This window comes from Lissotriton vulgaris, chromosome 9, assembly GCF_964263255.1.
Source record: "Lissotriton vulgaris chromosome 9, aLisVul1.2, whole genome shotgun sequence".
Classification (NCBI taxonomy): Eukaryota; Metazoa; Chordata; class Amphibia; order Caudata; family Salamandridae; genus Lissotriton; species Lissotriton vulgaris.
Window position 1 is genome coordinate 424722922 of NC_141697.1, and position 12729 is coordinate 424735650.

At 42.4% G+C, this 12729-nt stretch overlaps 1 protein-coding gene across 3 annotated transcripts in view; it reads left to right on the forward strand.

Annotated features, from left to right (window-relative positions):
* LBHD2 (LBH domain containing 2) overlaps positions 1 to 12729 on the forward strand; it is a 353161-nt gene that overhangs the window by 187932 nt on the left and 152500 nt on the right. For all 3 annotated transcript variants that reach the window (XM_086937843.1, XM_086937845.1, XM_086937842.1), the window contains exon 3: positions 4918 to 5005. In XM_086937843.1, the coding sequence (XP_086793969.1) occupies positions 4919 to 5005 (87 nt within the window). In that variant the 5' untranslated portion in view covers position 4918. The remainder of the gene's footprint in view (positions 1 to 4917; positions 5006 to 12729) is intronic.

Below are 12729 nucleotides of genomic sequence, written 5' to 3' on the forward strand. Positions count from 1 at the left end.
GGCGCCTAGGACATAGCAGTGCTAGATTGGATCTCACTTACCCGCTGTGTGCCACTGGAGGGATAATATCTGCAAAGCCCATGACGTCCTGCGCTGCTGGTGCTCAGCCTGATAAAATGGAGAAGATTGACCCAAGGCAATCCAAAAATCCCTTTGATAGTAAGCACCAAATATGCACAACCGATGCAATTTCGGAGCCAGACATTGACCCTAGCACCAAGGACTCTGGGGAAAATCGGGAGGATAACTTGTGCACCATATTGCGAGACGTGTGCTCCAGCATAAAAACTATGGACAATAAGATAGATGTGCTCACCTCTAGCCTAGACAAGGTATAAGAATGAGTAGACACTAATGAAACTCGCTTAGACACCCTGGAAAACAGAATCTCGGTCACCCAAGACTTTCAAGCCGAATCTAGGGAACAACTACTTTAAATGGAAAAAGTCATAATCAAAGCAAAAAATTAGGACTTAGAAGCACCCTCGAGGCGCAACAAACTCAGAATTTTTGGCCTGCCTGAATCCACCGCCATCCTGAAAATGGAACCATGCATAGAAAATTTACTACATTAACTTTTTTTGGTCAGGTGCTTTCATCAGTAATGATAGTCGAGCGGGCCCACCCCTCACTGGGTCATAGACCACCAGTGGACACTGCGCCAAGTCCCATAATTGAGCGTCTTCTAAATTATAGAGACAAAGATGTGATCCTCAGAGACTCCAGAGACCAAAGCCCAATAAACTATCAGGGAAATTCCCTCTCCTTCTTTCCAGATTACACCCCAATGGTGCAAGCCGTTCGTAGAGAGTACACTCTGGTGAAACGCATCCTACAAAATGCCTCCATCCCACACGCACTGCTTTCCTCTGCCAAACTAAAAATCACACATGAAGGGCAATCTCATTTCTTCACTGGTGACAAAGCAGCCCTGAAGTACACTAAACATATCTGCACCAAAAAGTCATCTCCTTGCTCTTCACAGCAAACTGGATCAGAACGTAACTTGAGTGACAATGACTGATGTGATTATTATGATTCAGGCGGACAGTTCATTAAGTTTTGGGTGTAATTCTATACTGTATAACATTTCTGGTTGTTGTGTCAGTTGAGTCCAGCGGCAGTCGAGTCTTTAGGCAGTGTATCAGCTTAAAATCCACATTAGGTGTATTCTTACTATTCTAATTTAGCCCGGCCACCCTGCCACCAGGCGGGGATCATGCCGCCATCCCAAGCCCCACTAGGAGATCTCCCATGTGTTTTCATATTTGGGTTAACCGGAGAATAAAGGGTCGGTGGGAGGGTAGTTCAACACAACCTATTTGGGGGGTTGGTGTGGGAGGTGGGTGGGAAAGGGTGCTCATAGAACTCTCAGACAAAAAGACAGCAACTATACAGCATATGCCCACAGTAGACTGCAACTTGCTTTCTTTAGATGCTATTTAAAAGTGTAACATGCTTTTACAAGAAAGTGTCCAATGTCAAATTTTTCATTCAAATTTGCATTTTCGCCAAATGTGTAACACACTATACAACACCACAGCTATTTTATGACCGAGACCAAATTCCTTACCTGAATCATTCAGAGGGCTTAACGATTTCAGGAAATCGAGGCTAATGCATGCATACTTAATCAGACACCACATTAATGTTTGTTTCTTGCAAGAGACTCACCTGAAGTGCGGTATTGACCTTAAATTACACAACCGATATTGGGGCGAGATACACTCAGCTCCGCACTCTAACTATGCAAGAGGAGTATTTTTTTCTGATAAGGCGTTAGTTGGGCTGGACAACCTCTCTCACGCAAATCGACCCAGAGGGGCGATATGTCATTTTAAGCAGTATACTAATGTCCACTCAGGTAACCCTAGTTATTATATATGGTCCAAACGTGGACGAACCAAGTTTTTCCCCACTTTCTGGGCAAAGATGCAGGCAATGGGGGATGACACAGTGAACTGGGGTGGGGACTTCAACACTACATTACAAAATGAAGTGGACAGTGTTGGTGTTGCCCGGAGACCACATCCCAGAGCGACTCAGCAATCAGGGGCGGCCTTAGGCATGTGCAAGCTGTGCACCTGCTCTGGGCCACCAAACCCCAGGGGCCGCCACGCCTATATATATCCTTAATATAATAATCCTCTGAGGATCAATACATATTTGCGTGGCGAGCCTGGCAGGGATTTGGTGGCCTCCGGCTCTGTTCCACTTCCAAACACCCTGACCCCCTCCTCTTCACTGGCCTCTGTGCCTCATTGATATTAATGTTTCCAGGCAAAGAGGCCATCAATTCTTTCTCTGTGGGAGGGCTGCGGGTCCGGGGCCCCTGTCATGGCCCTGGCACTGCAGCCGCTTGTGCCACTCCCTCACGTTGTGTGTCACGAAACCCTCTTCCTCCTAAATGTTATCGTTCTGAGACGAATTCGGAAGGGTAGGAGCAGCCGCGGGTACTGGTCATCTAACGCCTTTTCTGGACGTTTTATTAAAAACACCTTCCAGAGCTCCGGGCGGCTCCGCCCCGCCCAGATCCCCTCTTCCGGGGCCCCCTAACTACGCTCCCTGACCAGGGCCGCCATGAGCCTAGAGCCGCCCCTGCAGTAATTGAACTACCGGGACATGATTAGAAAGTGCATGCCGTAGGTGCAGAGCATCTACGGTCCAGGATGCTATGTCACCCGTGACAAACCAGTAGTCCATTCTGGACCAAGCGCTGTGATGTGTAGTTATACATGTGCCCTCCCTAGCTTCTGGATGCCTGCTGCACCAGATATCAGTAGGACTATGATCCTGTATGAAGCAGTTCAATTGCTGAGACGCTCTGGGATGTGGTCTACGGGCGGCACCAACCCTGTCCACTTCATTTTGTAATGTAGTGTAACACTACATTTAAGTAACACACAGGTGCTAAAACATTTGGAAAATGAGGCTGATTGTGCTTCATGTTTTCTGATGGCATGTCCACCCTGTAGTGACTTATTTTGATGTTACCTATTGATTGAGACTTTTTAAAGTGTTTTTCTCTTATAACGTGTTCCCTGTGCATGAGTTTCTTTCCATCCCACATTGTTGGTAATTGAGGATATGGTCAGGGAGAAATATAATTAAATTTCTTATTCCATTGGCTTGCAAAGACATTTTACATCTCTGGATCACTAATGAGCCATCCTCATTAGAGCACCGATTTTATCATATAATGAATGTGCTCCTATTTGAAAAATCGAGGGCCAGATAAAACAAAGCTATTTCGCAGATACAGAATCTGTGAGTCTCTGCATCACAGGGTTTGCAACCACTAAATGTTTTTTTAAATGCACTAAACCCCTTTGGAGATTTGGTAACTGTTTACTGAATCACATTGTAGGTTTAGAAATGCATAACAAATAGCAATTTGAAAGGGTAGATTTTAAGGCGTCCCTTCCAAATTGCTATTAGCAATGCTATGTATGAATAATTTACGACTACAGCTTTGATTGCAAACTATTTTGTTATTGGTTCCTCAAAGTAGGTGGTAACATATTTGCAAAGGGAAAAAGGGTCCTTGGGGTCCTATTCCGCTTTGCAAAAAATGTTTAAAAAATGGTTGTTTGGGAGTGGGCAGTGGACTATTGCCAACTCTGAAACAAACTTTTTAAAAAAGTATACATTTTTTCTTAAATGCAGACATGTTTCCTTTCAGGAAAACTGCACGGCTGGACTGGGAAACGTGGGGGATGCGGCCGAGCTGTTTGCCAGGGCCGGTTTCCGCAGATTTTATTATAGGGGCCGATATTGCAACTATGCTTCAAAACTGTCCCCGGTAACAAAACCAGGGACCCACAACTGGCCCCACCCTGGCGGCCCACCAGGGAAACACACGGTGCCCTTCACGGCCAGTCCGGCCCTGGAAAACAGGATCCATTAAAAAAAAAATCATTTAAATTTGGTCAAAGATATTTTGGTCTACTGACCAAAGATGGTCACCATCCGTCTTAATGGCATCTGATTGGAGTGAGTTGCAATTTGCAACCTTCCTCTTCCATAACAATGAGGTAGATCAAATTGAGATCCACTCTGAAGGGTGATTCTGCAAACCGATCCATTATTACACAACTCGAAAACTCAAAATCGTTTGGCAAAATTTAAGATTGCTTTTTTGCAAATTGATTCTTTGTAATCTGGGCCCTAGTGCTTTATCAGTGTTAACCATTAAACGCCTTTAGTCAGTCTGGAATCAAGTCTGAAAGATTCTGATTCCTGTTCAGTGCTGCCAATGTAGACTGCATGAATGGTGTTTGGATATGCTTTGTGGCCTGTGAGAATGGGGGTTACAGCAGCCTCACCAAGGGATTGGTATGTTGTGAATTCTAAGAGTAGTTTATGTATGTTTAATTCTAATGCATTTTGCACTCTACATTTATAGCTATAAACTTGAAGTGCAAATAATGGGAACATTTCTTTAAAGCAAAACTTTGTGAGCAACGTAATGTAATGGGACAAATTTATTTTTCAAAATTTAAATTCACTTAAACCAATTTTGAAACATTTAAATTCATTATCAATTAAATGAATTTCTTTGTCTCATGATTTTACCATATCTGTCGTTCACTAATTAATTTGATACTTGCACATTATTATAATTCTGGAATTCTACTGAGTCACAGTTATTTTTTAGTTTATAATTTGTTAACATTTAGAACTCAAAAACAAACATTTATAAATATTCTTTGATATTTGCTATAAGACTATAAGGCAGCTGCGGAAAATGGACTTATACAATTCATTTTTAAGCTCTGTGGCTCCTTTTTACGTGTTACTTACTTTAACTGAATTTTTCCCTTAAAAATAGTAAACAAATAGAGTATCGCATTCTGCCACAGTGAACAGTCATGATTTGAGTTGCAGTATGTTGACTCACTTCTCATCTTTTTACAGAATGACTGAAGTGATGACTTCATGCGAACCACCCATGGAAGAGTTTACCCTAAGCCCTCCTCAGGAAGAAGGAGGCCCTACTGTCCAGGTTGGTGTTTACATGTTCCTGCTTTGATTTAGAAAGTTAAGTGCATAGGTTTCATGATATAAAAAGTAGAATTAGACCAGGGTTCTGGGAAAGAAATGTTTTTGCTATAAAAAAGTAAGATGCTCATTACGATGTTGGGTGGGTGCACCGTTGTGGATTGGAACCGCCCGACCATAGTTTGGCAGTTCTGACTGCACAATGTGGATGCAACCGGCCGTAAACATCCATTTTTCAATGGCAGCTTGTGCAGGCAGAAGAGGCCTTCCGCACAAGCTGCCATTGAAAAATTATTGTTTTTAAACATCCCTGCATGGTGCCTGCCACACGGTGCAGGAATGTTTAGGGGGGACCTGCCCCCCAGGCTTCATAGCAGAGGACGGGAAGTGACAGTGGCCCCCTGCTAGAGGCCCTAAAAGTCACTTTATGACAGCCTTTCCATGTCAGAAAAGCCAACATATAAAGGCTGTCGGAAAGTGTCATCATAATCCCGACGGTGGGGCCGAGGCTGGCTCTGCCGTCAGTATGGGATTTTGTGTGTTTCTGATGCCCCGACTGGCTCTTTGAGTCCATCGGAAGTGCAGTGGATGGTCTCTCTGCCCAGTGCCTCCGCCCGCGCCATCGTAATGTGGCGGATGGACCGCAATGGCAGATGTCGGGTGAATCACAATCGACAGTCGGTTGGTTGCGGTCCAAACGACATCGTAATCAGGCCCTATGTTTTTCAGAATGTTTCTGTAAATGTAAAAGCTATACACATTTCCTAGGTCCGTAGATTGTCCAGTCTAGGGATCTTCTTTGAAATATGGGGCTTGTGGATCTGGTGTTGTAAAAGGATACCTAGGACTACATACAAAGAATAATCCTTTGATGCGTTCTCACAAATGCACCTAGGAGAGCTGAGACTAAGGATGTCCATCCAGTGTGTGTGAAGCCAGTATTTGAAAATTCCAGCGGTCACATATAAATAGTTTTAAACTTATAGATGGGCAACAGTGAATAAAAAGTGTGTTTTCACTGAGGGGTTTTGAGTGATATAACATAGATAATGAGAGCGAGTTTCTGATAAAGGCTTGAAGCTGCTGAAATACCCTACTCCAATAGCTTTGGTAGGGTATGTGTATTTTCTTAATACATTTGTGAAAGGGCCAAATTCAGCTTTAATTAAATGATCGAAATTAGTTTGTTTCAAAGGGGATCAACCTAGTTTACACTGAGTAAGAATGTAAATTTCTATGAGTATATTTCAAACAGATCTAGTCATCCACTAAGTGTGAGAGCACAACAAAGTGACGTACAGAATAATCCCATTGTTTTTGAAAATACATTTTCTTTCATTTATTTCTTTTAAGTTTATCAGGACTTTGTAGCACATCACGGATTAAATATTGTTAGGGTGTGTTAGTCCATATGCTCAGATCTTGGAACATTTACAGACTTTTCTGTATAGTAAAAATCGTTTGGAAAAAATACAAATTTGAGAACCCATTCCCATTGCCTTTTTGCTAATCAGTTGTTCAAAATGAAAAACAATGTTCAATGGAAATGGTGCATAGTATTTGCTAGATGTGATTCTTTATAAATTGATTAGTGCACATGAATCTTGTCTGCTGACAATAATTTGAAATGTGGCCGGAGCAGTGGTTTGGGTGGTACCAATCTTTGAATGTTCTTCATTAGCACTGGGATGTGTACAGACCAGTGACTACCACATCTACTCTACTTCCAAACGGGAAGTTGTAAGCAGGCTAGGGACAAATATGTCCCTTGCCTCCCATGCAGGTACCGATAAACCAGCAGTCATGCAAGGCATGCTCGCTTGTGTGCTGGACTGTAATCCTACCTTTTTGAGTTTATAATACTTTACTTTTACCAGAATGGACGGCCCACAGTAGATCAAAGTTGAAGAGCTGTTGACATTTAGATCCTTATTCCCCTTCCACTGTTCTCATGGGAGCCACTGAAAAGGAGGAGCATGCCTGCTGCTTTGCCATTCATGGAAGTACAACGTTTAGATTGGCTGCCTGGCTTACCTATGAAAGCAGGCCCGTTTCGGCAAAATATATATTTCACTAGCGAGTACATCGTCCTGGGTTGACATCCAATTGTGTTGCTCCTTTTTATATCTGAAAAAAGTCTACATTGTGTGCACATCTTTGGAGAGCCATGAGTTCAGTTTTGAGAGTCAAATACCTGAATTTCTTGCACCTGATTCCAGATTGACATTTCTCCAGCAGTTCAGATATAGTCCTGCAGATAACCTTTTGGAGTAAATCTGCCTAGACGGGTGGAAAGAAGGGGGTCTAGGAGGATATGCCACCAGAGTTTGTGAGTGTTCAGAAATATTTTGCATCCTTTCCACCCTAGAAAGTTGCTTTTGCAAAGAGGTCTATCCATGTTGGCAAAGGAATAGGTAAACTGACATATTTACTTGAGATGCTGAGGAAGAATCTTGCCACTGCATGTGAACTTCAGCAAATTATCTTTTATGCTTAAATATTCTAGTGTATGTAAAGTTGCTCCTGGGTAAACCTCAAAATCTACGATTTGCATAAACTGCCAATGCATGGTCATTTGCATTCTGTGAATCCCTGAAAATACGAGTCACAGGTGGATGCCTACGTACATTAATATGAATCAGGCGATGTGGAATTGCCTCGTGGAATTTAGGTCAACCAGATGGTAACTATTTAGGTTTTTCCACAATAATTTTTTCTGGGTGCAGGAGAACAGATTTTCTGACCGATAAGAGAGATGAGACTCATTCCTGTTTTTATTCCTGATAGGGGAGATCATACAATGCTCCTCCCTGCCAGAACATACGTTTCCTCTTTCCTCCCCATATCCCATAAACCATGCTCACCCCACCCACCTACATTCCTGCACATATATTTATCATTTGCTCAGAAAAGGGAATAAATGTATGTGGTACAACCCTGAGGAAGGGAAAGTTCCTTTTGGTTTTATGACTGGAACAATTATCCGCAAACTGTAATTTGCTATTCCATGGGGGTTTGCCCGTAATTGCACAGTACCAGTGTGAAATTACTGCATGCCAAATAAATTGCAACCCATATTCAGTGCCTGTGTAGTGAAGATTCATGCTTTTTCCTAGATTTGAAACCCCTAATATTTTTAGCCAAGCTATTGACATTCATTGGTCTTTTATTTCGTCATGCCGAAGGCCATGTCTCCTAGCTTCTGGTGGTTACTTGAGACCTTGCCCCTTCACTGTATCTTGTTTTTGTATTGCTGGATTTGCTTCTGCACTGATCACATTTCAAGATTCTCAGTTATAGAAAGCGTAGTTTACCAATATAGGTCTGTCTTCAGAAATATGGGTTGGATTTTCAGATCACCTCCCTCACTGATTGCTCTTCTTCAGTGGGAGGATTTGATAAGTCATGGCTGTCTTCGTCTTTTAAATTTCTCCTTAGGTTTTGAGAGCTAATTTTGCCATTCCTTAGCTCTGAGCTAATGCACCATAAAGTGGTAGGCAAGCTCGGTGGATGCCTGCCAACCATCACATTATGCACAAACATCCTGTAGAGCATGGGCACAAGCTGAGACTTAATAAACATTTAATAATGACTAAGAGGTTAACAAATACACATAATGACTGATTGACTTCGATCCAGGAGACCTTTGCATTGTACAGTCATTGTTGTCCTTTCACAGAATGAGGTAATAAATAGAAAATGGTTATAATGTAGCTATAAAAAATTTAGCTTCAAAACAAAGTAGTAGCAATATCAATGGAAAGGGAAATTTGGAGTGCTCTGGATTACAAAATGCATTGAGGGTACATGGATATAATGCTGTGTAATTGGCAGTCTTCACAAACACACACATAGGAGTATGAATTGGGCAGATGCCAAAACATAATTTTCACAAAAGGATGAAAGCGTAGAAAGAAATCATAACAGTTAATTTTGAATAGTGCATGCACATGAGGATAAATAACATAAAGATGCCTACACTTAGGTACATATACATGCAGAGAAACACAACCACATGTATCCCTACATACTCGGACAACAGCCCTGCATATTTCATGTACATATTATCATGGTTATGACTCGAAGGCTAAAAATAGATGCCCAGCATTCTAAGCCAGCTAATTTTGCTCATACCTTTCTTTAAGTTCCATGCTGGCCATAAAGTTACAGGGATAACAATCATTAGCAAAGTGTATTGGTCTTGGGTTAACGTAACAATGCATGCAAACACAGGGGAGCACACATGATGTTTCCATGCAATAGTACATTAAAGGCCTACATTTTGATTATATGTATGCTTGGAAGTTCTAGTGGTAGGCAAGTGTAGTGGTGGTATTTTAATGGTAGCGTAATGTAATTGTGATATTAGCGGCTTTGGTACTGGCGGTGATATTGCTTGTGATAGCGGTACTAGTGTGGCATTAGTGGTATTGGTGGTTGTGGTGTTGATGTCTGGTGGTATTTGTGGTGGTATTGTTGGCAATGTTAATTGTCATACTACTGTTTTTGTGTTGGTGTAGGTGGTAGTAGTATTGATGGCACTGTTGTAGGTGGTATTGGAGCTGGTGGAAGGGATGGTGGTAGGGTTTCTTTTTTTAATGTGGGACAGGTAGTGATGAAATTGTTGGTATTGTGGGTGGTATTGGTGCTGATATTGGAATTGTTAAGGTGGTGTGATAATGGCTGTGGTATTGACAGTACTTGTAGCGATGTAATTGTATTATTCTGATATTGGTAACAGTATTGATATTTTTTTTGTTGTTGGTGGTATTAGTAGTACTATTGCCGGTGGTGATAATAGCAGTGGGTATTACTGGTATTGATGGCTGTATTAGTCCTAGTGATAATATTTGATAGGATAGTATTGGAACTTGGATTAGTAGTGGTATGGGTATTGTGCTGGTGGTTTTGGTAATAATGTGCCATTGGTGACATTGCATTGGTGGCATTGGTGGTAATATTAGTGTTATTAATGGTGATATATTCATATATAATGGTGTTGGTATTGGTGGTAGTAATATTGGTGGTGGCATTGTTGGTATCTGTGGTAAATGTAAATGTTTGTAAATGTTTGTGTCTTGTAAAGCGCACTGCTACCCAGAGGCGTCCTGGCGCTATAGACCACTGGGGAACCCGTCCTGGCTTTCCCTGTGAGATGTTCCCTCCTGGGCATCTCCAAGGTGAAACCAGGCATCCGCGGCATTTGTGGGGGGCCGTTGTGGAGATGAGGCAAGCTAAGGCCCAGAGTTGCCGAGTGGGATCCCTGGTTAGAGTAGGCACCGAGGCGAGAATTATCGAGTCCGCTGACCCTGGTTCACAACCCTGCCGCGTCGGGGATTGAACCCTGGTCCCGGGCCGTCCTCTGCTTCCGGGTCTGCCGCCTCTAACCAGTGAGCCACACCACTCCAATGGTGGTGGTATTAGTGGGGTTTTTGGTAATATTTGTGGTGGTATTGGAGCTTATATTGTTGGTGGTGACTATCTGTGGTATTGAAGTACATGGGATTGGATGGGTGTGGTAATAGCAGTGGAACTGGTATTATTTCAGTGGCTTGTTATTGTTGTGGTGTTGACAATATTGGTGGTTTTGGTTCTAATGAGGTATTTTTGCAATTGGTGGTATTAGTGGTGATACTATTATTGGTGCTATTGCTGTTGGTGGTATTGGCAGAGTGGTATTGGTAGCAGCCATACTTATATTGTATTGGTGGTTTTGGTGGTGTGCATTGGTGGTGGTGGAATATGTAGTGGGATAATTGGTGGTGACATTAATGGTTGTGATGGTATCTGTTCTGCTTCAATTCTGCCGGTGTTAGAATAGATGTTATTGTTGGTATTACTGATGGTGGTGTTGCTATTGGTGAAGCTGTAGCCTTAGTTATGGTATTGGTGGTGATTTTGGTGGTGGTGCTATTGGTGGTGGTATTAGTGGTAGTGAGAGTGATGGTACTGATATTAGTGGTATTGATGATGATCTTAGTGGTGAGATGGGTGGTGAGGATGGTGTTGGTGATGGTGTTTAATTGGCGGTTGTTGGGTCTTCGCAGGGGCATGATATTGTGCATTCTGATCAAGTGCCCTCATATTAATAAGTGTACATCTCTTAAACACACTTCCTAATTTATTTTTTGATTGTTACATTGGGATGGTCAACCCTAAATATAGCTATCAATGTGCTAAACTAAAAGGAAATTGGGAGCTCCGTTATGTTCAGGATTGCATGAGTCATGAAAAAAGCATTTTAAAAATGCCTGCTGCAGTAAAAATACTTTCTGTATATGTTGGATTTATGAGATAAAGAATTGAATGTGGCAAAATGTTTGATGGTTGAGTGCACTTTTTAGATGTAAAACAGTCCTTCATGCATTGCAGTGCATCCACTCTGAAGGCAGTAGAATAATGCATCAACCAGCCAACAGAAAACCAAAGAGTTAGAAATAGTCAGCTGGATTGATGTATTGGCATGCTCAAGCAGTGGGCAGTTCATCAACCCTTTAATGTGTTCCTTTCCTTAACAACAATAGGCAATTAAAGGTCTAGGCGTTTGATGTACTCACATTTGGTAGCCTGAAATATTTAGGAACAACAATCAAAATGTGCTAAAAGGTAGCACAGGTGTTCTGACTTTGCATCTAGTTTCGGATTAGAAACATGTTAAAGTAGATACCTTAATTAAATCTCATTTACAAAAACTCATATATGCTATAAAAACAAAGTACTAATATAAATTGTCAGCCTGTGGGGGACTTCACCGCAAAGCCTTGCAGTTATGCTTTAACAGTTGCAAAACTGCTGAGAGTTCTAATCCCAGTCTCTGGAACCCACCTCCTTTGAACAGTTGGTCAGTCATGTTTCTTTACAGGTTTTCTTTATTGCTGTTCAAGCTGAGAGACAGAAAAATGAAGATGATACTCATAGCCCTGTTGGAATCATGTCAGTGGTGTCCCCCAGAGCTTCATCTTGTATTGGACGAGCAATGCAGAAGATTGTTGTGCAGATCACATGTGTGAGGTATAAAAGTTAACCGTCAGTATAACAACAGTGAAGTAGTGTGGCTCACTGGTTAGAGGCGGCAGACCCGAGAGCAGAGGACGGCCCGGGACCAGGGTTCGATTCCCGGCGCGGCAGGTTTCTGGACCAGGGTCAGCGGACTCGATAATTCTCTCGCCTCGGTGCCCACTCTGATCAGCGATCACACTCGGCAACTCTGGGCATTAGCTTGCCTCATCTTCACTAACGGCCCCACCAGACCGCCGGGGATGCCTGGTCTCACCCTGGAGATACCCATTAAGGGACCATCTCTCAGGGAAGCCAGGAAGGGTTTCGCAGCGGTCGAAGCGCCTTGGGACCCTACGGGTAAGTAGTGCGCTATATAAATGCCTATACATACATTTACAACCTTCCACTACTGAAATTAACTGCAACATATTCAGTGCATATTATTTGAGCAGCATCATTGACCAAATAACACTCTAAGATTAGACAGTGGTGCCATAACACCTTCAATCAGCTACATCTGTCCACCTTTGTCTTCATTCAGGAGAATCATTATAGCTCGTAAAATATGCCCTTCTCAGGCATGCATTATCAACATTCCTGGGAATGAGGATTTTTAGAGGGCCTACAAAATTACTGTTGGAGAGAAAACCATTTCTTCCACATGAGTTTATTGTAGTCCATTTCAGATTGACAGGGTCTACACCAGGCTTCTCCAACCAGTAGCTCGGG